The sequence below is a fragment of the Lepus europaeus genome, chromosome 6, assembly GCF_033115175.1.
Source record: "Lepus europaeus isolate LE1 chromosome 6, mLepTim1.pri, whole genome shotgun sequence".
NCBI lineage: Eukaryota > Metazoa > Chordata > Mammalia > Lagomorpha > Leporidae > Lepus > Lepus europaeus.
In genome coordinates, this window is record NC_084832.1 from 105,378,590 (window position 1) to 105,404,365 (window position 25,776).

Sequence of the window (25,776 nt, forward strand, 5' to 3'; positions counted from 1 at the left end):
ATGTCTTCTAAACAGAAATCAGTTAGATAACTAAGCATTTGTACTTTAGCCTGTTCTCCCTTCGTTATCATGTCATGGGTGTCTTCTTCATTTGAACATCCATATTCATAATGGTGACAACTCAGAAGTCTAAAGATAATTCTCTGACTGATTAAAGTTTGCATTGGTTCCTTCTTGATGTGTAAAGAACACTTTCTAATAAGTGAGCTTTCTCCAAAATAGACCATTCTGGGGCTGGCGCTCTGGCGCAGCAGGTTAATGCCCTGGCCTGCAGTGCTGGCATCCCATATAGGTACTAGTTGGAGTCCCAGCTGCTCCACTTCCAATCCAGCAGAGGAAGATAGCCTAAGTTCTTGGGCCCCTGTACCCACATGGGAGACCTGGAAGAAGCTCCTGGCTTCTGATCAGCACATCACCGGCCATTGCAGCCATTTGGGGAGTGAATCAGCAGATGGAAGACTCTCTCTCTCTTTCTCTCTCTCTCTCTCTCTTTGTATCTACCTCTCCCTGTAATTCTGTCTTTCAAATGAATAAAAAAAATTTTTAAAAAGTAGACCATGTGGACACAATTCTGGGAGGATTTTGTGCAGATGCTCAACACTGATTCTTCTCTGAGTCCTCCACAGAGCTTGTGTGTCTCAGATGCCAGCTGATTTCATTTGTGGTCTAGGAGCCTGCATGCGAGGGCACTTCTAAAGCCTGAAGGAAAATGGAATGAAAAAATAAGTATATATTGGTGAAAATAATTTTGAAATCCATGGATAGTTTTTTCAAAATACTCATATTTCATAAACTTTCTTTTTTTAAAGATTTATTTATTTGAAAGTCAGAGTTACACACAGAGAGAAGGAGAAGCAGAGAGAGAGAGAAGTCTTTCACCCGTTGGTTCATTCTTCACTCCCCAGTTGGTCGCAATGGCCAAAGCTACACCAATCTGAATGCAGGAACCAGGAGCTTCTTCTGGGTCTCCCATATGGGTGCAGAGGCCCAGGGATTTGGGCCATCTTCCACTGCTTTCCCAGGCCATAGCAGAGAGCTGGATCGGAAGTGGAGGAGCTGGGACTCAAACCGGTGCCCATAAGGGATGCTGGCACTGCAGGCAGCGATTTTACCTGCTATGCCACAGCACCAGCCCCTAAACTTTCTTTTCTTTAAAAATTTTATTTATTTGAAAGAACTATAGAGAGAAGTCGAGATAGAGAGAGAGAGTCTTCCATTTGCTGTTCACTCCCTGAATGGCCGTAATGGCTGGAGCCAAGTCAATCCGAAGCCAGGAGCCAGGAGCCTCTTCTGGGTCTCCCATGTGGGTGCAGGGGCCCAAGGACTTAGGCCATCCTCCACTGCTTCCCCAGGTGCATCAGCAGGGAGCTGGATGGGAAGTGGAGCAGCAGGGACTTGAATCGGCATGCATATGACATACCAACTCCACAGGCAGTGGTTTTACCTGCTATACCACAACTCCAGCCCCTTGTTTATTTATTTAAAGGTTTGTTTATTTGAAGGGCAGAGTGGCAGAGAGAAAGAGTAAAACAGGGATTTCCTATCTGCTGTTTCACTCCCCAAATGGCCACAAATGGCCTAGGATGGATGAGGCTGAAGACAAGAGCGTGGAACTCTGTCTGGGTCTCCCACATGGGTAGCAGTGGCCCAAGCACTTGGGTGATCTGCTGCTGCTTCTTAGACGCATTAACCTGGGGCTGGATTAGAAGCAGAGCAGCTGGGACTTGAAGCTGTGTCGCAGATGGCGGTTTAACCCACTGCACCACAACGCTGGCCCCGCCCACTGTACTTCTAGGTTTCAATTCCTTCTAAAATCACAAGAACAATGTGAACTTTTAAGTCAAAGGAAATATTTTAATACAGCTTATCAGCACGTTTGTCTTTGTGTAAATGCACTTGTAAATTTTATTTTGGGAAGGAAGGGGTTCCCACAAGCAAAAGTGCCCAGGGCCCGTAGCAGGCTTGCCCGGTGAGCTGGAGTCAGCGACTGGGAGCTGTCCTGCTGGAGTCTGTATATTGTTTCAGGCTTGTTTCCCCCTTGATCGTTTGGAGTGTTTATTTAGATTTCCTCCCTACCCTTCCTCATTGTTCTGAAAGCACAGGACGTGACCTGGCTCCATTGCTAACATGGACCTCTGTGACTTCCAAGACTACAATATAAATATCCAAGCACTCCAAGCCTGGTAGGAAGAGGCCAAAGCCCATAATGTCCTCGAGTGATGCAGGTTGTCTTCTTAGGAGCCTGCTGCACTCTCTCGGTGGGGCTGACTTGGGTCCTGTCTCGGGGCTGGGTGCTAGGTGAAGGAAGGCGCAGGCCTCACCAGCAGGCTCTGGACCAAGCAACGGAACGAGGCTGGTGCGGCCACCATGACAGCCACATCCTCTCCGCGGCCCTCAGTGCCTTGGGGACACTGGCACCGGAGGAAGTTTTAAAAATAGCCCAAGTCTGAATTATCCAAGAACAAACAGAAAAGACTTCTGCTTTGCTGTCCGGAGAGGATTTACTGATGTAACAGCAGTGGGCTGGTTTAAGTCAGTTTCCATTTAAAGCAGCAGCTGGCCTCCAGGAATCCTACAAGCAATCCTTCGTTCTTTGTGTAACGCGTTTGGGCAAAGCTTGGGTGATGTGGGATGTTATTTCACGTACAAGTTGATGGCCCTCATGATCCTTCACATCTGGGCACCCCTTTCAAGTCTCTAATCTTGGCCCTCCTGCCCCCCGCTAGTCCTACCATTCACTCTCTCTGACCCCATCTCAGCTCCTCTTCCATTCTCCCAAATGAAACCGGGGACTAACTCCAAGGGAAGCAAACTCTGTGTGACCAAGCAGGAGAAGGCTGCTGTTGCTTACGTAAGACCACGTTCCCTTCTGCAGAGGGTTCCTCTGCACCTCCAGGGGCTTGGGTTCTAGTCTTGTCTCTTGTGACCTTGCTGTGTGACCTGGGACCTCTGGGACTTGAGTTCCTCATTTGTCAAATAAAGAGTACAGATTCCCCAGCAGGTCTATGGAACAGAGAAACTGAAGAGGGTGAGCCAGAGCTGGGTGGGAGGAGGCAGAGGGAGACTGTCTCTGGGGTGAGTCAATTTCTTCTTATCTCAAGGTGTTTTGTCCACTTAGTGATGATCTCCGGGGCCTAATTCTGAGTTCTAAGAAAAATGAGAGGGTGGCCATGTTTGTATGTGTTCTACCAGAATGCAATATCTTGTGCACATGTATTTTGAATATACATGATATATTTGACACCTTTCTTTTAAGATTTATTTATTTATTTTGAAAGTCAAAGTTAAAGAAAGAGAAAGAAAGAGAAAGAGAAAGAGAGAGAGAGAGAGAGAGAGAAAATCCATCCAATGGTTCATTCCCTAGATGGCTGCAATGGCCAGGGCTGGTCCAGGCTGAAGCCAGAAGCCAGAGCCAAGAGCTGCATCTGTGTCTTCCATGTGGGTTTCTTGGGCCCAAACACTTGGGCCAACTTCTGCTGCTTTTTCCAGGCCATTAGCAAGAAGCTGGGTTGAAAGTAGTGCAGCCAGACATGAACCAGTGCTCCTATGGGATGCTGGCATCATGGCAGTGACTTTACCTGCTATGCCACAATGTCAGCTCTGATACCTTTCTTACCACTAGGAATCTGAGGTTTAGACCACACTGCCAATGGTATGTTTGTACACACTACATACACAGTCCAACCATCCACTTTCCCAGGTGAACATCAGGTTGCCTCCACCTGCCCACCTCCAAGAATATTGTTGCAATGAACTTCCAGAACCAGCATGATAGGATACAGGAGGGCATTTGCTGGCACAAAGTCATGCAATGTACTCAGTTTGCCCTAGATTGCTTTCTAGAGCAGTCTCACTGGCCTCAGGGCCTTTGCACTTGCAGTTCTTTGCAGCCTGGAATAATTTTTAATGGATTCTTAAAGGGCTTTCTCTTGTCCATCAGTAAGATCTCAGCTCAAATGCTACTGCCCCAGAGAGGACTTCCTAACCACAGAATTATCCCCACAACTCACCCTCCCCAGGTTACTCTGTCATTTTAGGTTGTCAAAAAAAAAAAAAAAGGAGGTTGTTACATTGTAGCACTTTTCATGATTTGAAATGATCTGTGACTGCTTACTGTCTGTCTGTTCTTCAGCAGTGCGGGGGACATGGTCCCATTCACCAGGCAGCTAGCACAGTCCTAGAATATGTCAGCCTCTCAACGAACATTCCTAGACAAATGAATGAAATATCCAACAAAGTGCTGTGCTGCCAGTCTGTTCCAAATGCTATGGTTAGAAAAGTGGGTAACAGGCAAGACAGGTAGGGAAGCCTCTGGAGTCAACCAACCAGTGAATGGAAGATCTCTGTTTCTCTCTTTGCCTTTCCAGAAAACAAATTAATATAATTAAAAGGAGATCTAATGGGAAGCTGGGGGCTCTGGTCACCAGTCTCTTCCTGCACTCTGTTCAATTCCACTGGGTAGCAAGTTTATACCCATCTCTAACTTACCACTTTTCCTGTCTGGCTGCTGCAAATCCCGGGCAGCCCGCAGGGGGCGCTCAGGACACGCCCTCTGGGCAGAGCTAAAACTACATTTCCCAGCTTCCCGCGCGTCGCCGACCTACTTCCGGGAACCGGTGAACAAGATGGCGGCGTCCGTGGAGCACGATTCTCCGTCCGAAGTTTCCGAGGCGGCAGTGGAGGAGGAGGAAACTAAAACGTTTAAAGATCTGGTGAGAGTTGGGGGGTGCCGGCGTCTTCTAATGCTCTTGCTCAGGGAGGGCTCGGTTGCCGTAGATCCCGGCCAGTATCGTACAGAAACGTCTCGGGCCTGCCTCTGGTTTTGCCCAGAATTTCGGAAGCTCGTGTCTCGGAGGTGCTCTCCCGGCCTGAGTGTGGGTGGTGGGACAGCTGCCGGACCCTCAGGGGCCCAGTTTGCTTCTTTCTCCTCCTCATTATGGCCATGTTTGTTACCTGTCCAGGAGATTGTAATTTAGCCAGTGTTTCTCTGGTAGGAGCTTTGGAGTCAGATAAACCAATCAGGCCTGAATTCTTACCCAGTCACTTGCTAGAGGCAAGTTTGTTGCAGCTCTCCGCCTCGCTTTGCACATCAGTAAATTGGGGCTAATAGTTAAGCACTAACCTCGCGGAGCCTTGGTAATTAGATAAGAAAAACAAGTTCTGAGGCGCACAATAAATATCTTTTAAATCTGTCATAAAGGCTGTACATGTCACCAGCAGGATGCCTCTGACAGGGTCTGTTAAGTGCCCGGACATGAGCTGTGTAGGTGGCTAAGGTGTGTTTTTCTGAATTCTAAGGGTGTGACAGATGTGTTGTGTGAAGCCTGCGACCAGTTGGGATGGACAAAGCCCACCAAGATCCAGATTGAAGCTATTCCTTTGGCCTTACAAGGTATGTTGGCTTGGCATATATATATATATATATATATATATATATATATATTATATATATATATAAAATTTATTTGACAGGTAGAGTTATAGATAGAGAGACAGAGAGAAAGGTCTTCCTTCCATTGGTTCACCCCCCAAATGGCCGCCATGGCTGGTGCTGCGCCGATCTGAAGCCAGGAGCCAGGTGCTTCTCCTGGTCTCCCATGAGGGTGCAGGGCCCAAGGACTTGGGCCATCCTCCACTGCCTTCCCGGGCCACAGCAGAGAGCTGGAGTGGAAGAAGAACAACCGGGACTAGAACCCAGCACCCATATGGGATGCTGGTGCCGCAGGCGGAGGATTAACCAAATGAGCCATGGCGACGGCCCAGCCTGGCACATATTTAACGTGAAGTTAAACTCAATTAAATGCCACTTTTGAGAGCAATTACTTACATGCGTAAAGTGAAATAAAGATAGGATCTCCAAAGATAACATGTGTGGATTTACTGGCTTTTGAAAAAGTCAATGATTTCTTGGTTTATTGAGCTTACTTTGTCTTAGTGGCTGAAGAGATTTGTTCTCCAACGCAGGTAGGGCCTGTAAGGAAGCATTGGATGAAAGTGTATTAGTGAGAACCTTGCTGGGAATAGGGCGTCAGTGCTTCAGGCATGTATTTGTGTCCAGAGGAGTTGAGAGCCATTGCTGTGAGGCTTCTTTATTAGCTCTGCAGAAGAATGGTTAAACTGCTGGTTGATAGCTACCAGGCTGAAACTAACAAGCTGAACTTTAATAGGAATAGAAATAAATCTCTGCTCTTGATACTTAAAGTACTAACTTTACAGGATTAGGGTGGGCTGTAAGAGACCCAGAGGTGTTCGTCAACTGGAGTGCATTAAGATCCCAGAGAGGGGCGTAATGGGTAAAGTGGCTGCCTGCAGTGCTGGCATCTCATCTGGGTGCCGATTCAAGTCCTGGCTGCTCCACTTCCCATCCAGCTCTCAGCTATGGCCTGGGAAAGCAGTAGAAGATGGCCCAAGTGCTTGCGCCCCTGCACTCACGTGGGAGACCTGGAAGAAGCTCCTGGCTCCTGGCTTTGGCCTGGCCCAGCTCTGGCTGTTGCGGCCATTTGGGTAGTGAACCAGAAGATGGAAGACTGCTCGGTTGCTCGCTCTCTCTCGCTCTCTCTCTCTCTCTGCCTCTGCCTCCTTGTAGCTCTGCCCTTCGAATAAATAAATAAATATTTAAAAAATAAACCCCAGAGAAGTGAATGTAATCTTAGCTACATTGCTATAAGAAGAGGATTATGTTTTTGGAGTCCCCTCATCCCAAAAATATCTACACATAAAATTTTATGCATTCTTTCATAGAGCTCAAGACCCTCCTCACCCCAAATTCCTCTCACATGTGTCTCAGATGAACAGCTCCTAGAGTGTAGAGAGACAGTAGTGCATTGTGTCTGTTAGAAAATACCTGGAATACCATATTTCTTAGATTTGGAGATCACAGTTTCCTGGGACAGGCTGAGGGGCAATGCCTATGATATAGTGTCAAGATTAATCACAAATAGGGATGGGCATTTGGTATAGCACATAAATGGCTTCTTGGGATGCTCCCATCCCTTATTAGAGTTCCTGGGTTCCAATCAGGCTTCCTGCTAATCTGTTCCCTATTCCAGCTTCCTAATAACGTCCATCCTGGGAGGCAGCAAGTGATGGTTCAAGTACTTAAGTCCTTGTCACCTGCTTGGAAGACCTGGATTAAGTTCCTAGCTTTTGGCTGCGGCAGACATTTGGAATGTGAACTAGCAGATGGAAGATCTCTCTCTCTTTCTCCCCCTCTCCCTCTCCTCCCTCCCTCCCTCCCTCCCTCTCTCCCTCTCTTCCTCTCTCTACTTTTCAAATAAAATGAAAAATAAGAAAAGGATAGTCACAAAATAGATGAGCTGAATGCATTTGGCCTGGAGAAGAGATGATAATGACTGGCTTTAATGATGTGAAGAGCTGTCATATGGAGAATGGATCAGGCTTACTCTAATTCCATCTGCTCCTTCCATAAGTAGTTACTAAGTATTTGATGTATTTGAGGTGCTGGGTGGTAAGAGTCTGTCCTCTGCAAGACTATAGTCTGATAATGTAATTACAGATTTGTAACAGGGTGAACAGGGACATAATTGGCTGCAACAGCTGGAGCTGCGCCGATCTGAAGCCAGAGCTTCATCCGGGTCTCCCACATGGGGGAAGGGGCCCAAGGACTTGGGCCATCTTCTACTGCTTTCCCAGGGCATAGCAGAGAGCTGGATCGGAAGTGGAGCAGCCGGGACTTGACATATGGGATGCCAGCACTTCAACAGCACCGGGGCCCCTGGACTTTCTTTCTTAAAAAAAAATTTTTTTTAAGGTTTATTTTTATTTGAAAGGCAGAGTTAGAGAGACAGAGTCAGAGACAGAAAAATCTTCCATCCACTGGCTCACTCGCCAAATGGCCACAATGGCCAGGGCTGGGCCAAAGCCAGGAGCCAGGAGCTGCTTCTGGTTTTCCCATGTGGGTGGCAGAGGCTCAAGCACTGGGCTGCTTTCCCAGGCACATTAGCAGGGAGCGGGATCAGAATTGGAGCAGCCGGGAGTTGAACTGGCGCCTATGTGGGATGCCTGCTATTCCACAGCACCAGCCCCAGGAGGACTTCTTAGGCCTATGGAACAGCATGAAAAAAAGCCAAGGAAGCTGGAAAGAATGGGCAGGTATGGAGATTTGCAGTTACTTAACACTGAATGGTAAAGGTTTAGTAAGGTGATTGAGCCAGACTGTAAAGGACTTGGGAATTTGCCTTTGTTCTAAGGCACTGGAGCACCTTTGGGAGTTGATTTATTATTATTATTTTAAAATTTGTTCATTTGAAAAAGGGAGAGGCAGAGTGAAAGAGAGCTCTTCTATCTGCTGATTCACTTCCTCAAATAACTGCAACAACCGGGGCTGGGCCAGGCCAAAGTCAAGAGCCTGGAATTCCATCCAGGTCTCCTATGTGGATGCAGGGCTCCAAATACGTGGGCCGTCTTCTGCTTCTTCCCCAGGCACATTAACAGGGCACTGGATTGAGAGCAGAGCCGCTGGAACTTGGCCCAGTGCTCCAATATGGGATGCTGGTGTCGGAGGTTGTGGCTTCAACCTGCTGCACAGCGCTGGCCCTATACTATCCTTTCTGGAAGCTCTTTTCCTCCTTAGTTTCAAGACACTGTTTTCTTCTGTGGTCTTCCTAGTTCTGTTTTTTTTTCTCTTGATTCCTTTCATTCTGCCTTATGATATTCTGGCCTTAACCTTTTTTCTTGCTCTTTAAAACACAAGGGATTTCTGGGCTCCAACCTAGTCCTACTGAGTCAGAATTTCTAGATGTAGCACCTAGGCATGTTTGTGCATGAGGGAACTTTACAAAGTGCATGGAAAATGTACGTTATGGAAAAACTATGCTTGGATTTCAAAATAAACTTATCAGGGCAGATGGCCATTGGCCTAGTAGTTAAGATGCCTGCGTCCCATATCAGAGTGCCTGGGCTTGATTTCTGTCTCTACCTCTCTATTCTAGCTCCCTGCTAATGTGCATCTTGGGAGGTAGCAGGTGATGGCTCAAGTACTTGGGTCCCTGCCACCCGTGTGGGAGACCTGGAATAAGTTCCCAGCTCCCAGCTTTGGCCTGGTCCAGCCCCCACTGTTGCGGACATTTGGGAAATGAGCTGTCTGCCTGTCTCTCTGCCTTTTAAATAAATAATATTTTTAGAAAGTTCATGGAAAAGGTGTAAAAGTGAAGTTTATTTTGATGCACAAAACTTTGAAGTTCATACATAGATTTATTTATTTATTTGTTTATTTTGACAGGCAGAGTGGACAGTGAGAGAGAGAGACAGAGAGAAAGGTCTTCCTTTGCCGTTGGTTCACCCTCCAATGGCTGCCGCGGCTGGTGCACTGCGGCCGGCGCACCGCGCTGATCCGATGGCAGGAGCCAGGTGCTTCTCCTGGTCTCCCATGGGGTGCAGGGCCCATGGACTTGGGCCATCCTCCACTGCACTCCCTGGCCACAGCAGAGAGCTGGCCTGGAAGAGGGGCAACCGGGACAGAATCTGGCGCCCCGACCGGGACTAGAACCCGGTGTGCCGGCACCGCAAGGCGGAGGATTAGCCTAGTGAGCCGCGGCGCCGGCAGATTTTTTTGTTTATAACACATTTTCTATAAGTGTTTTGAAGACCTTGTATGCATTTTAGATTTTTCTTTATAAATTTACTGCTGGAACTTTAAGTTGCCAGTGTCTAAACCAGTCATTATCTTTCTCACCAGAACTAATTTTTTGTAGCTTGAATTTTGTTTTTAAACTATGTATTTCTTTTTTTAAAGATTTATTTGAAAGACAGAATTACAGAGATAGGTAGAGACAGAGAAAGAGGTCTTCCAGCTGCTGGTTCATTCCCCAAATGGCTATAATGGCCAGAGCTGGGCTGATCCAGGCCAGGAGCCAGGAGCTTCTTCCGGGTCGCCCATGGGAGTCCAGGGGCCCAAGGACTTGGACCATCCTCCGCTGCCTTTCCAGGTGCATTAACAGGGAGCTGGATCAGAAGTGGAACAGCTGGGACTTGAACTGGCACCCTATGAGATGCCAGCGCTGTGGGCTGGGGCTTTAGCCTGCTGTACCACAGTACAGGCCCCTTGATTTTTTTTTTAAAGATTTGTTTTTATTTATCTGAAAGACAGAGTAACAGAGAGAGGGAGGGAAAGATCTTCCATTTGCTGGTTTATTCCCTAAATTGCTGCAGCAGCTGGGGCTGGACCAGGCTGAAGCCAGGAGCCTGAAACTCCATCCAAGTCTCCCACATGGGTGTCAGGGACCATCTGCTACTGCTTTCCCATGCACATTAACAGGGAGCTAGATCAAAAGTGGAGCAACGTGGACTGGAACCAGTGCTCATATGGGATGCCAGTGTTGCAGGAGGTGGGCTAACCTGTTGTGCCACAGTACCGGTCTCTAGCATCTATCTTAGGATTTCTGTTTCCCATACTAAAGAAATTGTGTGCATATCACCTATATTACCTCTAGTTTCTTTTGAGTTGTCACTTGTTCCTATCTTTGCTGACTTGCCTTAGGTCAGGCTCCCATCTCATCTCCCTGAATTAAGTGTAGTATCTTCCTTGAGTTCTTGTTTTCCTTAGTCTTGTTGTTTATGTCCTTTTATTTGTTTATTTTTGAAAAGAAAGTTTTTAAAAAAAAATTAATTTTAAAGAGTAAAAGGAATTTACCTTTGTCTTCATCCTTAGACAGAGGGAAAGAGAGAGAGGGAGACAAGGTCCCATCCTTTTGTTCTCTCCCCAAATGCCTAATGCCAGGGCTGGCCAGGCTGAAGCTAGGAGTCAGGAATTCAATCCAGGTTGTCCACTCGGATGGCAGGAATACAAGTACTTGAGCCCTTGCCTTTGGCCTCCCAGAGGTGCATGTTAGCAGGTAGCTGGAATTGGAAGCAGAGCTGGAAATTGAACCCAAGAATTCAGATATGGGATGGAGTGTCTTAACTGCTGTACCAAAGGCCTGCTCCTAAATCCTTGTAGACTGTAAGGACAGAAGCCCTGTTCAGGTTGCCTCGGAGCGAAGGGCTTTGTTGTCGGATTATCTTGTGGAGAACATGCAGCTGCATGGTCACTGGACAGCATGAGCAGCAACTCAGCAGAGGTGGGGGGCGTCACTCCACAGTGGGAGGCAATCCCACTGGGCAGGTTTTAGTGCACGGCTGCCTGTGGGCTGCAGCCAGCGTGGAGATTGCGGTCTTGGCTTTGCAGCTGATTTCCCAAGTATTGCTTGAGTAGCGACACTGAACCATGGTGACCTGTTCTTAAGGAGTTTAGCTCTCTGGTCTCTCCTTATGCCATCAAGCCAGCAGTGTATCTTCCTAACAAAACCCACAGTCCTGAAATTCCCTGCTTATCCAAACTCCTTAGCTGGCTTCTGAGTTTCCTTTGTGGCTCGTTCTTCCTTTCATCCCGTAACACTTCTGTGCTCTGCTACAGTTCCTCTTCTCACTCTTCCATGCGTGCTCTTTTCTGTAAAGCCCTTCCTCTTTCCTCGTACAGGAATATCCTCCCTTCCTTTCTTGGCTTCTGGTTTAGCTCACTCATCACGGTTAGCCTTCCCTGACCTTCTGGGCGTAGTAAGTTACTCCTTCCTTTGTGTTTGCACTGTTTTTTTTTTTTTTTGGACAGGCAGAGTTAGACAGTGAGAGAGAGAGAGGCAGAGAAAAAGGTCTTCCTTTTCCCGTTGGTTCACCCCCCAAATGGCCGCCACGGCCAGCGTGCTGCGCCGATCTGAAGCCAGGAGCCAGGTGCTTCCTCCTGGTCTCCCATGCGGGTGCAGGGCCCAAGCACTTGGGCCATCCTCCACTGCCTTCCCAGGCCACAGCAGAGAGCTGGCCTGGAAGAGGAGCAACCGGGACAGAATCCGGCGCCCCAACCCGGACTAGAACCTGGGGTACCGGCGCCGCGGGTGGAGGATTAGCTTAGTGAGCTGCTGCGCCTGCCTGCACTGGGTTTTGTAGGTGCCTCTGTCGAAGCCCTAGCCATGTTCTAACACATTTGGGTATTTGTCTCACCAGTGGGTTTGGGGCTTTTCTAGAACAGAGGCCTTGTCTTCTCTGTTACTTAGCTTTCTTTTCTCCTCTTTATCAAACATCCAGTGTCTACTTCGTACCTGGCACTGGGCCGTTGCAGAAAATGCAAAGAATGCAGAGAGCGTTTCTTTGATTTAGGTCTTTTCTTTCTCTTGCAGGTCGTGATATCATTGGATTGGCAGAAACTGGCTCTGGAAAGACAGGGGCCTTTGCTTTGCCCATCCTGAATGCACTGCTGGAGACGCCGCAGCGATTGTTTGCCCTGGTTCTCACCCCAACCCGAGAGCTGGCCTTTCAGATCTCAGAGCAGTTTGAAGCCCTGGGGTCCTCTATCGGAGTGCACTGTGGTTAGTGTCCAAGGGGAAAGGGAGCCTAGAGTGGAGAATGGGTGTTCAAGGAGACTAGAAGGAAGTTTTGTTAACAGAAGTTATTGACCTAGGAACTAATGTCTCGGCTTTGGGAAAAGTATGAATTTTAAGAGGAAAACAAATTTAAGTAGAAATCCAACATTGGATTTAAAAGATGTTCAGTGGACTATGGAAACAATGAAGGCTCTCTTTTCTGTGTTCTCTTTTTATTTCTGTAGCTGTGATTGTAGGGGGAATTGATTCAATGTCCCAATCTCTGGCCCTGGCGAAGAAGCCACATATAGTAATAGGTGAGTAGCTGACATGGGTACAAGACACTGGCCATCTTGAATTAGAGACAGATCTACCGGTGTTGGCTAGGAAAACTTTGAGGAACAAATTTTTGTAATGTTGGTTAATTTCTTAATTGTTTTTGGTGGTGGGAGGAAGGGATTATCTTATTTCTTTTTGTCCTTGCTGGGACATTGACCTTTCTCTTCAACCTTTCTTGGTAGCAACCCCTGGCAGATTGATTGACCACTTGGAAAATACAAAAGGTTTCAACTTAAGAGCTCTCAAATACTTGGTTATGGATGAAGCAGACCGAATATTGAATATGGATTTTGAGACGGAGGTGAGTTTTCAATTTCTTTCTTCCTCTTAAGGCATCTCTCAAATTCCCTGTTTCAGACTTGTTTCATTGTATACCTGTGTTATGTGAGTACTGCGTCAGTCTCAGTTTCTATCTTTTTCTCTCTGTTTTTATTTATTTATTTATTTATTTTTTCGTTTTTTTCTTTTAGTTTCTATTTTTTTTTTTTTTTTAAAGATTTATTTAAAAGAGTTACAGAGAGACAGACAGAGATAGAAACACCTTCCATCTATGGGTTTACTCCCCAGATGGCTACAACAGCCACGGCTGGGCCAGGCTGGAGACAGGAGCTTCCTCTGGGTCTCCCATGTGGGTGGCAGGTGCCCAAACACTTGGGCCATCTTCTGTTCCTTTTCCCAGGCCATCAGCAGGGAGCTGGATCAGAAGTTGAGGAACCAGGACTTGAACTGGCTCCCATATGGATGTTGGCATTGCAGGTGGCAGCTTTACCCACTATGCCACGGTGCTGGCCCTAGTTTCAGTTAATTTTAACATCCCAGCTGCCCATTTTCATTCTTGATGCTCTTCCGTTGTCAGTGTCTCAGCATTCTCTGCAGGGGTGGAGAACATTCAGCCCTTGGCTCCCAGAATCCTTTGGTCTGGCCCTGCCAAGGCAACTACAGGCAGGACTCAAAATTCAGTAAATCTATAGCATGGTATTTTTTAAGTTGGTAATTTTGTACAGCCCAAGAATGATGTTATAAATATCCAGATGGCCCTTGGCAGACAGAAACTTCCCCACCCGTGCTTTGGAATGTCCTCTGACTTCAGAGATAAGTAATGTCAGAACCAGATTTTCTGTTCCACTTCATTTTAATTTATACCTTTTTATACACCTTGAAATGTTTTTATTTTCTTTGATGACCCACTCATCATAGCTTATTTAGGTAATTGATACTCACTGATGGGGGCTGGCGCTGTGGCATAGCAGGTAAGGTTACCACCTGCAGTGCCAGCATCCCATATGGGCACCGGTTTGAATCCTGGCTTCTCCACTTCCGATCCAGCTCTCTGCTATGGCCCGGGAAAGCAGTAGAAGAAGGCCCGAGTCCTTGGGACCCTGCACCCGTGTGGGAGACCCAGAAGAAGCTCCTAGGTCCTGGCTTCAGATCTTCCCAGCTCCAATCATTTCAGCCATCTGGGGAGTGAACAGATGGAACACTGCTCTCTCTCTCGCTCTGCCTCTGACCTCTCTGTAACTGTCTTTCAAATAAATAAATAAATCTTTAAAAAAATACTCATTGATAACCTTTCTCTTAGATTAGCTCTAATCTACTAACTTAAACTGCTCTATTCTTTGAATGGCATTTTTTTTTTTTTTTTATGGAATCTGGTAGAGTACCAAATAGTAAGAATTCAGTAAATTTTTGTTGGATTAAATCGAATGTTTGAGTCTGCAGAGCCCACGGTGATGTGTTTCATGTTGTTCTCTGCCCCCTCTCCTAGCCAGAGGATTCGCGGGAGTCCACTCTCAGTGTTATGTTGGTGTGTTTTCCTTTGTACCTTAGGTTGACAAGATCCTCAAAGTGATTCCCCGAGATCGGAAAACATTTCTCTTCTCTGCTACCATGACCAAGAAGGTGAACTTTTCTGGAGCTTTTGTTTTCTTCTTTATAAGAATTGATACATTGAAAACAATAATAACAAAAAATAGTGAAAATAAGTAAAAATAAGAATAGAGCATATAGGAATTAGTGTTTTCTTTCTTCAGGTGCAAAAACTTCAGCGAGCTGCTTTGAAGAATCCTGTGAAATGTGCTGTTTCTTCTAAATACCAAACGGTTGAGAAATTGCAGCAGTATTATCTTTTCATTCCCTCTAAATTCAAGGTGAAGTGTTTACTTTGATCATTCCTGCCTCTCCCTCTCCTTCTCACCAAAGCGTCTGAAAATGTGTCAACATTTGATTAGCCGAGAGCTGTGGTTCAGATGGGCGTCTGTTCTGTCTGCCCTGGAGAGCATGTTGTGCTTACATCATCACTGATAAGTCAGACTTGCCCGGAATTTACAGCATATTAATCCCCGAGAATTCCTTCTTTACCCCATGCTTGTGGTAGTTTTCCCTTTGTCTGCTTATTTGACTTTTTTTGTAGGAAGGGAAGCCTGGTTTGTGGTGTGACATAAGGACTTTTGTTGGTTGCTGAGGGCATATCTTATGTGTGGCTTCAGCCTAGATTGTTGATGCCTACTTCATGGGATGGCGGTGCCAGTGAAGACAGGAAAAGCTGGCAGCTGGTGGTCTGGAAGATTGAGAAGCATCTGTAGGCTTGATCTTAGTGTATATGCTAGGTCTCCTACCCTTTCTTAAGATTTGATTACATGTATTTTTTTGGGTTTGTTTGTGACTTAGGACACCTACCTGGTTTATATTCTAAATGAATTGGCTGGAAACTCCTTTATGATATTCTGCAGTACCTGTAACAACACTCAGAGAACAGCTTTGCTACTCCGAAATCTCGGATTCACTGCCATCCCCCTCCATGGACAGATGAGTCAGGTAAGGATTCTTAGGCATCTTTAGCCATGAACTGGAGTTTAAGTGAGGTAAACCTTGTAACAGTAGTTTTGCACTATAGGAGCACATGACATTAATGCCTGTTCCTGTAATTATTCTGACTTTATGGTCTTCACAATATCACTCTGCATGCTTACTTTCTCCTTTCAGGATAGCAAGAGGCCCAGCTTAGATCATCACATAGTTAGTTGTCTGGCTTCCGAACTGTTGAGTAGCCTTCATAGTAGTTGTAATTCTCTGGTCTCTGAAGATTTTAATAAGTTGTTTCCTAATTATCTATCATGTTACACAGTCCCTTAGGCTATTTCCTAGCCTAAGTCTTTAATTTTTAAAAGCATTTATTCGTGAGGCAGAGAGACAGAGAAAGATGGAGACAAACAGAGCTCCCATCTGCTGGTTCACTCTTCAGATACCCACAACAGCCCCAGGGGCCAGAGTCAGGGGCTAGGAACTAAATCCAGTTCTCTCACTTGGGCGGCTGGGACCCAGTTACTTGAGCCCTTGCCTACTCCCCACAGTTTGCCATGGCAGGAAGCTAGAATCAGGAGCTAGTATTGAGCCAGGTACTCCCATCCAGGACATGAGCATTTTTCAGTATGGGACATGAGAGTTTGTACTGCTAGGCCTAATGTGCAATATTTCCATTTTGACCTGTGAAACCCCATTCTCTACTTAGGAGGAAACAAACATAAAAATTTTTAACCTTGGTTATTATGTTCAGTGTGTTTAGGTTGTATGTCTTATATCCTAAGACTCTTTAATTTTCCAAGATTAAAATTTCCATTTCTCTTTCATTATCTCAGAGCAAGCGCCTGGGATCCCTTAATAAATTTAAGGCAAAGGCTCGTTCTATTCTTCTAGCAACTGATGTTGCAAGCCGAGGTTTGGACATACCTCATGTAGATGTCGTTGTCAACTTCGACATTCCTACTCATTCCAAGGTGAGTCTTATTTCTGACTTGACTTTCTAGTCCTAGAGTGTGCAATGGTATGTTTTCTGTCTTTCCTTAGTTACAACATAAAACTTTTTTTGTGCTTAGTTAGTTAAGTATCAGAACCAAGAAACCTTTTGATTTCTTCATTCTGTCATGTGTAGAACATTAATGAATGTGAGTGCAGGTTACCAGGGCAAATTTTGGATCTAGTAGTCAGAAGTGGCAGAAGCAGCAGGTGCTGACCCATGGCAGGCTCCTTTCCTTCGTGGTTCTTGGTGTATCTCAGGGTTTCTCTGCCTTGACACCAGTAACATCTTAGGCCAGTGAATTTTTTGTTGTGGGTGTTGTTCTTTGCATTGTGGAATGCTAGCAGCATTTGTGGAGGCAATATCACTCTTCTGGTTGAGACACCAGAAATGTTTCCAGGTGTAACCAGATGTCCACTGGGGATGACAGAATCACCCTTGGTTGAGAACAAGTGTGTCACTTGGCTTTGTATTTTGACTAGGCACAGTGCTGTGTCATGTGATTTTCGCAAATAGCGCTGTAAGTTTGGGTATGTATTTGTCACTGTTTTATAGCTAGAAACCAAGGCTGAGAGAGGTTATGTGGTTTGCACGTAATTGTGTAGCTGGCAGTTGGTAAAACCTCTAGATCCAGGGCTTTTCTTTATTGCATGTTACCTATAACTGTTTAGATAATGCTTTGTAGATTTGTCTTTCTATAAAAGAAAGGAAAGAAACCTTTAGAACAATTTTATACTTCAAGAAGAATAAAAAAGATGAAATGGATTAGTCTCAAGAGGCAGTCCTGGCTATTTTCTCCACGTTTCAACATGAATCTCTTTTCTTTCAAAGGTTTGCAGTAAGACTTTGCATCTGTTGTTTTTTCACTTATAGTTTATATAGCTTGAATTCATAAACTCTTTTTGTTTTAGGATTACATCCATCGAGTAGGCCGAACAGCTAGAGCTGGGCGCTCTGGAAAGGCTATTACCTTTGTCACTCAGTAAGTAAAAATTGGCAGAGCAACGTAGAGCAGGACTTTGAAGCCAGAGTGATTGGCAGGTTCTGCCCTGTGCTGTTCTGATCACCTACACTCCTGCATCTTGGTTTTCCTGTTTGAAAAAATGGAAATAATAACACCTACCAGGGTTTTGGTGAGAACTGGAGAGGATGTATGTAAAAGATGTAGTATGGTATTTGACACATTAGAAGCACAGTGGTCCTTGTTTCTTTCAGCTGCTGAAGTCAGAGCAGTGACCTTCTCCTCATGCTGAAAGGATTAAAATAACTGTTTATGATCTTTTTTTAAAAAAAGGAGCAAATGTTTAGGTATCCAAGGCTCTTCTGTGTGTAGAGAATGCTGTGGGTGATTTTCATATGGATGGTGCACAAAGACTGCCCTTAGCCAGCATTTAGAGGAGTCATATGCCCCAGATTCCTTAAAACAGTGGCTCACACTGCGTCCTAGCTCATGAGAACCCTGGAATTGGGGAATGGATACACATTTGCATTGTCGGACAGCCAAAGCCATGCCCGTTTTCCTTCCTCAGGTATGACGTGGAACTCTTCCAGCGCATAGAACACTTAATTGGGAAGAAACTGCCTGTCTTTCCAACGCAGGATGATGAGGTTATGATGCTGACGGAACGAGTGGCTGAAGCCCAAAGATTTGCCCGCATGGTATGCACCCCACTTTCTTTTTCACCAGCTTTCATGTAGATGATGTTAACCGAGTGTCAGACATGTGGTTATGTGAATCCTCGTAAGAAACTGCAAGTGCTCGGTATATTTTATTACAGATTTAAGATGAGCAAATTAAAGCACAGAAATGATAGGTAATTTGCCTTAAGTCATCCAACTGAGTGCCTGAATCAAAGCTTGGACTTGAGCTACTAGAGTGACCACATTCTCAGCTGCTGGGTATGGATCACATGACTCCAAAAACTCCACTCAGAAGACCCAGCTGTGAACCGTGAACTTGGGCATTTTGCCTAATCTCCCACAGTCCATTCCTGTCCTATAAGTTGGACTTAATTACCTGAACCTCCAAAGGTTTTTATGATCACCAGATAAGCTAATAGAACCTACAGAGCTACTGGTAGTGGCGGCAGCAGTGGAGGTGGGGATGAGAAGATTCTAGAGGCACACCCTGGGAAGGGCTGCCGCTTCCTGAGGTCTCCTCTGAGAGTTGGAAGAACTTCGCCCATGGGTTGCTTTCTGAGCCTTGTTTTTATTTTTCTGCCCACATGAAAGTTTCTGTTTGGTGTTTTTAAAAGTGTTAACTTTGGTAAACAATGTGCATTGGGGAAAAATTCAGAAAATATAGAAAGTATTAAAGTGGGGCCGGCGCCGTGGCTTAACAGGCTAATCCTCCGCCTTGCGGCGCCGGCACACCGGGTTCTAGTCCCGGTTGGGGAGCCAGATTCTGTCCCAATTGCTCCTCTTCCAGGCCAGCTCTCTGCTGTGGCCCGGGAAGGCAGTGGAGGATGGCCCAAGTGCTTGGGCCCCGCACCCGCATGGGAGACCAGGAGAAGCACCTGGCTCCTGGCTTCGGATCGGCGTGGTGCGCTGGCCGCAGCGGCCATTGGAGGGTGAACCAACGGCAAAAAGGAAGACCTTTCTCCCTGTCTCTCTCTCTCACTATCCACTCTGCCTGTCAAAAAAAAAAAAAAAAAAAAGGTAGTATGTGAAGAGGTAAAGTAGTCCCCATGGAGAACCATTGATGATATTTGTCTGTTTTTCTTTCTTTAGCCATAATTAGACTTTACCTAATTATAAATGATGAACATTTTTTGTTTCAAAAATATAGATCTATGTGATCATTTTTTAAAGAATTCCCTCATGGATATGTAGCATGATTTCATTGATAAATGTTTATGCTTTTTTGTAATTTTTTTTCTATTTAGCACTGTGTTGAACATTCTAGTATGTACAACTTCACATCCTTAGCTTATTTCCTTAGAATAAATTCCTGGAAGTGTTGAGCTGAGGAATATACACAGTTAAAATGTCACATTGCCTCCTTCCCCAGAAATACAATAGTAGATTATATTATCAGTGATAGTGTATGTGAATTTCCTAACTCCTTGGTCAGTCCTGGGTATGACCATTCTCTTATATCTTTCCCAATTTGCCATGTGATGATAGTACCTTATGATTTTAATTATCATGCTGTGATCTCTTATAAGGTGAGCAGTTTTATGTGTTTGGAGTGGGGTCGTAGTCCTTTGCTAATGGCAGGTATCAGGGCTTACTTGTGTTTGCTCCTGGGTTTCCCTCAGTGACAGTCACTCAAATTCAGTGTCCTCCTTTCTGGTTTCTTATAGGAGTTAAGGGAGCACGGAGAAAAGAAGAAGCGTGCACGAGAGGATGTTGGGGATAATGATGACACAGAGGGTGCCATGGGTGTCAGGAATAAGGTGGCTGGAGGAAAAATGAAGAAACGGAAAGGCCGTTAGTCAGTTCTGCAAAGACTAGCGTTCCACTGCCCATCTGTGAAAGGGGATCGCAGGAACGAATGAAACCTCCCAGCAGAGTTCCTCGGACTGAAGTCTGTCACGATTATGTCCAGAATCTGCTCAGCTCATTCAGTGCTCACTGCCCTCTGTGTTGGAGTTCATGACTGCACAGTAATGTGGGCCTGCTGGTGCCAAGACTGTCGCTGATCTTCAGCTTGGCTTCCCTGCTCCTCCCCGAGGAGGATGTGCCCCAACCACTTCCCAGTGGCCCTTTGCCTTTCTCAGCTGCCAGTCCAGGACTGCAAGGTGTAAAGGAAAGAAGTTTCTATATTTGTAAATGAGACCTAAGCTCTTAGCTTCCATCATTAGACCTTATGTGAGACAATAAATTTAAGTACTGTTCTTAAAAGACGTGAACTCCTTGAAAACCTTGGAGTTAAAGAGCTTTACAGATTTAAGTCAGATTTTCCTAACAGGTGAGAACTTGACAGTGGCAGATACATGTCAGATTCGTTGGTGGTTCTAAACATTATTTATGACTTTTAAATACTCTTCAAAGCAACAAGATGATGGTTTTGGGAGGGAAATCCTGCTTAAAAGGAGGTTGTGTTTTTTGGGGGGTTGGAGCACAGTCAATCAGAGCGCCAAGGTCTTTTTCTTTTCTTTTCTTTTTTAGATTTATTTTATTTATTTGAAAGTGTTACAGAGAGAGAGAGGTTATCCATCTGCTGGTTCATTCCCTAAGTGGCCACAACGGCCAGAGCTGAGCTGATCTGAAGCCGGGAGCTTCCTCCGGGTCTCCCATATGGGTGCAGGGGCCCAAGCACTTGGACAGTCCTCCACTGCTTTCCCAGGCACATTAGCAGGGAGCTGGATGGAAAATGGAGCAGCTGGGATTTGAACCGGCACCTGTATGAGATATTGGCGCTGCAGGATGGGGCTTTAACCTGTTGTGCCACAGCACTGGTCCTGTAAAGGTCTTTTTCAAAAAATGTTATTTATTTATTGGAAAGGCAGAGAGATGAGATCTCCTGTCTGCTGGTTCATTCCCCGAGTACCCGTGGCAGCTGAGCCTGGACCAGACCAAAGCCAGGAGCTGGAACTTGACTGAGTTCTCCTATGTTGATGGCAGATATCCAACATAAGCTGCCATGAGCTGTCTCCCAGATTGTGCAGAGAGCTGGAGCAGAGGTGGGACTTGAACCCAGGCACTCTGATACAGGATGTGGGCATCCCAAGGGGCATCTTAACTACAACACCAAATGGCTGCCCCACTGCAAGTGTCTTCAGTTCCTTAAACAGATTCATTTCCCTGGTTCCCTGTTCCTTGGGTGAAGCAGGTGCTTGGAAAGACTGGGTTCCTATGTAGACCTTTATCCCTAGGTGATGAGGGTTAAAATCGGAATTCATCAGAAAGGTAGAGTCATTCTAAGACCCATTTCATTCACTTGTCATTGGTGCCCACTGGCTAGTTATCTTCTTTCTTTGGCCCCCATCTATTGGGTGATGGAATTCAGGAGGGAGGAAGAAGCTATTGGCCCTGTAGGGACCAGGGGAGGGAGGGGAGGTTTGCTGGAAACCAGAAACAACTTTGAGCTTCCCAGTCATGAGCAGTCCTCTGTCCTGGGGCTTTGCATGTAGAAAATACCTCATTTTGTTAATGACAACAGTTTTATTATTAGAGTGTATCCACAGAGACAGAACCAAGGTAAAGAAATTCCAAATAGTCACTGTGCTGGATTAATTTTGGGAATGAAGTTTGGCAGAATAGTAACTCTGTGCCTTGGTGTGGAAAGTGGAGTTTTTCTTTCTTTTTTTTTTTTTTTTAAAGGTTTATTTATTCAAAAGGCAAAATCACAGAGAGAGAGTGAGAACTTCCATCTGCTGGTTCACTCCCCAAATGGCCTCAATGGCTAGAGCTGGGCCAAACTGAAGCTATGAGCCAGGAGCTTCTTCAGGTTTCCCACGTGGGTGCAGGGGCTGAGGCACTTGGGCCATGTTCCACTGCTTTCCCAGGAACATCAGCAAGGAGCTGGATCGGAAGTGGGTCAGTTGGGACATGAACTGGTGCCCATATGGGATGCCGGCACTGCAGGCAGTGGCCTTTCCTGCTATCCCACAGTACCAGCCCCGAAAAGCACAGTTTCAAAGGTTGTGTTTCTTAGGTATCTGGTGAGAAGTGAAAGATACAAGGTGTAAAATTCTCTGTAGTAGTTCAGAGGTAGACTGTTCATTGCAGGAAGATATTTATTGATTTACATTAATTAATTAATTAATTGACAGGCAGAGTTAGTGAGAGGGAGAGATAGAAAGGTCTTCCTTCTGTTGGTTCACCCCCCAGATGGCTGCTACAGCCGGTGTGCTGTGCCGATCCGAAGCCATGAGCCAGGTGTTTCCTCCTGGTCTCCCATGCCGGTGCAGGGCCCAAGCACTTGGGCCATCCTCCACTGCCTTCCCTGGGGCACAACAGAGAGCTGGACTGGAAGAGGAGCAACTGGGACTAGAACCTGAGGTGCAGTGCTGCAGGTGGAGGATTAGCCTAGTGAGCTGTGGCGCCGCCTATGTTAAGTTAGAATGACAGGGAGGAAGAGACAGATCTTCCATCTGCTGGCTCATTCCTCAAATGCTCACCACAGCTGAGACTTGGCCAGGTTGGAACCAGGAACTCCATCTGGGTCTCCCAGGTAGATGACAGGAACCTAAGTATTTGGGCCATCATCTGTTACCTCCCAGGCACCAGATTAGAATGAGAGGCAGGACTGGATCCCATGGACTACAATATGGGATGTGGGTGTCCTGCCATGATGCTGCCTCTCCCACACCCCACCTTAAATTCCAGTTTTTCATTTGAGAGGCAGAGCTCCCATCTGCTGTTTTCTTTCCCCAGATGCTCACAATAACCAGGACTGGGTTGGACCAAAGCCTGGAGCCAGGAACACAATCCATATCTCCCACATGGGTGGGAGTCATTGCTGCTGTCTCCCAGGGTATGCATTAGTGGGAAGCTGAAGGTAGGAGCCAGACCTGGGAATTGAAGCCAAGTACTCTGATACATGTTGCAGGTGTGTTAACTAGTGTCTTAGTTGCTAGGCCAAATACTTGCTCCAGGAAAATCTTTTTATTTATTTAAGGAGGTCTTTAAAATTTTTATTTTATTTTTATTTGAAAGGCAGTGGAATAAAACAGAGACACAGAAAGAGATCTTTTCTTTCATTTTACTCCTCAAATGCCCTCAACAGCTGGGCCTAGACTGAGGCCAAAGCTGAGAGCTGAGAATTCAATCCATGTCTTCCAGGTAGATGTCAGGGACCCAAATACTTGAGCCATCACCTGCTGCCTCCCAGGGAATACGTTAGCTGGAAGCTGGAATTGGGAGTGAAGGAGCTGGAATTCAAAAAACTAACTCCAACATGGAGCAGGATTTCCAAGCAATGTCTTAACTGCTGCACCAAACATCCACTCCAGGAAGATCTTTTTAAATGTAGAGGTAGGGTATTTTCAACCACAGATTTATCCTAAAGGGAGTCTCTGGTGAAGGTATTTGTAATGAATTGAGATCTAGCACATGGCTTATTTTACTGTATACTGTTCATTATGGTATATTTGAATGAAGGATAGATTAGAGGAGCCAAAATACAGTAAGTAAAAGGAAAGTGGGAAATGGATAGAAGAAAAGGAGAGGCAAATAGTTGGGTGGAGCCACACCTGTGACTAGTTGTTATGTGCTGGGGCTACCATTTGGGGCTAATTCTCTATTAGCATATTTTCCTGGGTGGGGGTAGGTTTTGGGTAACAAGTCCTGCCTCTGAGCCAGTGGGTAAGCCTGTTTCAACTCAGGGAGGACTTAAGCAAGTTGAAATTGAATTGGGGTACCCGTGGGGGAAAGGAACAGACTGGAATTCTCCTGAAAGAGCCTTACCCTGTCTGTGGGCCCCTGAGGTGTGTGCATATTTCCAGGGAGGCTAGAAGGTTAAAAGCCACCACTCCACAGCATCACCCTTGCCTCTGTGTATGTAAGGACGCTTTGCTGGGATGGGAAGGTGGGACACGAAGAGAATGTGGGTGGCGTGGCATCAGGCTTAGTAAGAGGGCCAGAGCCCAAGTCCCAGACAGAAAGCAAAGATGCTCTTGCACAGAAGCAAATGCCTATGATCCGTGAGTAAAGGCCAGCAGGCCCGTGGGTTTGCCTGTTGCTCAGAGCATGCCCTGTGCACTCTTGTTTGCTATGGCCAACTTGTCGGGTCTTCTGCTGAAACCTGTATGAGTTGTGATTAATTTCTGAGGGCCGCTGAGTCAAAATATTACCAAGCAAATGGCACGAAACAACAAAAACTCATCTCAGCGTTCTAGATTCTAGAAATCTAAAATCCAGGTGTGACAGAGTCATGCACCTTCTGACGCCTGGAGAAGAATCCTTCCTAGCCTCTGATGGTTACTGGTGATCGTTGGTGTTCCTGTGCTCCACCTTCACGTGGCCTGCTGCCCTGTGTGCCTTCGTGTCTTCACGTGGCTTCCTCATAAGCCTCCTTGTCATGGGATTGAGGGTGTAGCCTAATCCAGTGTGATTGCATATTTAATTACCTCCACAAAAGCATTATTTCCAAATAAGATCACCCAGAATCCTGGGTAGACATGAATTGGGGGGGGGGGGGGCACTATCAGTGTACTTCAAAGTGTCTGTAGGGCTGGCGCCATGGCTTAACAGGCTAATCCTCCGCCTTGCAGCGCCGGCACACCAGGTTCTAGTCCCTGTTGGGTGCCGGATTCTCTCCTGGTTGCTCCTCTTCCAGGCCAGCTCTCTGCTATGGCCCGGGAAGGCAGTGGAGGATGGCCCAAGTGCTTGGGCCCTGCACCCGCATGGGAGACCAGGACAAGCACCTGGCTCCTGGCTTCGGATCAGCGCGATGCACTGGCTGCGGCGGCCATTGGAGGGTGAACCAACGGCAAAAAAAAGGAAGACCCTTCTCTCTGTCTCTCTCTCTCACTATCTACTCTGCCTGTCAAAACAAACAAACAAACAAACAAAAAGTGTAGATCCTGCTGCATTCTTTGGGGTCTCGGATCACACTGTGGGATAGAAATGATGGGTAGAATTGGTTGCAAAGAAGGAGGAAGACAGCAGATAGGTCTTCAGAAGTGAGCTAGGTAGAAGTATAGAGAAGTTTAAAATGACATTCTCTTACATGAAGTGTAAGTTTCCTTTGCAGTCAAAATACCAGACTCTAGATGTAGAAGCAGGGAAGGAGGCCTCTGACCTTTCTTCTCCTGCTTCCTTGGTGTTACTCTGTGGGCTCCTGAACAACCTCCCTCCACCCCAATTGTGAACAAACACACCTAACTTTTATGACTTGGTAAAGGCCATAGTCATGGTAGGCCAGCCCAGAGTAAATTTCTCCTTCATTCCTCACCTGAATCATAAAACCAATTTATAAAGTATTCATTGTATCCAGGTGATACAGAATTGGCTTCATGATACTACTGGTTTTACTTCCTCTGTACAGAGTTGACAATGAGAATGAGGAAAACCCCTTAGCAGGGCGTCTGAGGATCCCAGTCATGGGCTTTCAATCAGGTGAAATTGGCTTAAAGCACTCTTGAGTGGATTGTAGTTGTAGCTTAAAGCAGTCTAGACTCAACCAAGAAGATTCTCAGTCACAAAAGTAGATGAATACCCTGGGACGTGACTGGCTCTTGAAAGACAACAAGTTTACAGCCACAGCGCTTTCCAGGTAGGATCCCACCTGCACAGGTATTCACAGACCTAATCCAGAGACTGCTTTCCATTTGGAGTCCCACCTACAGGGATAGCCACAGATAGGTCCCTCGGACCCTGGGAAATAGGATCAGAGAGAACTGC

The 25,776-nt window shown here is 46.1% G+C and overlaps 2 protein-coding genes across 5 annotated transcripts in view; both read left to right on the forward strand.

Annotated features, from left to right (window-relative positions):
• Positions 1–20,358, forward strand: part of DDX47 (DEAD-box helicase 47) — a 100,466-nt gene extending 80,108 nt beyond the window's left edge. For 2 of the 3 annotated variants that reach the window (XM_062194846.1, XM_062194845.1), the window contains exons 3-14: positions 4,525–4,712; positions 5,299–5,392; positions 12,168–12,356; positions 12,596–12,667; positions 12,872–12,990; positions 14,517–14,588; positions 14,720–14,836; positions 15,357–15,503; positions 16,325–16,462; positions 17,394–17,464; positions 18,012–18,141; positions 19,788–20,358. In XM_062194846.1, the coding sequence (XP_062050830.1) occupies positions 4,626–4,712; positions 5,299–5,392; positions 12,168–12,356; positions 12,596–12,667; positions 12,872–12,990; positions 14,517–14,588; positions 14,720–14,836; positions 15,357–15,503; positions 16,325–16,462; positions 17,394–17,464; positions 18,012–18,141; positions 19,788–19,919 (1,368 nt within the window). In that variant the 5' untranslated portion in view covers positions 4,525–4,625 and the 3' untranslated portion in view covers positions 19,920–20,358. Of the gene's footprint in view, positions 1–4,493; positions 4,713–5,298; positions 5,393–12,167; positions 12,357–12,595; positions 12,668–12,871; positions 12,991–14,516; positions 14,589–14,719; positions 14,837–15,356; positions 15,504–16,324; positions 16,463–17,393; positions 17,465–18,011; positions 18,142–19,787 lie in introns of those variants that run through there. The other variant, XM_062194847.1, reaches the window with a different exon arrangement.
• A 2,209-nt stretch (positions 20,359–22,567) lies between these two features.
• The window catches only part of GPRC5A (G protein-coupled receptor class C group 5 member A), a 65,516-nt gene continuing 62,307 nt past the window's right edge, over positions 22,568–25,776 (forward strand). The window contains exons 1-2 of one of the 2 annotated variants that reach the window (XM_062194849.1): positions 22,568–22,906; positions 23,215–23,406. The gene's annotated coding sequence lies outside the window, so the exon portion shown is untranslated. Of the gene's footprint in view, positions 22,907–23,181; positions 23,407–25,776 lie in introns of those variants that run through there. The other variant, XM_062194851.1, reaches the window with a different exon arrangement.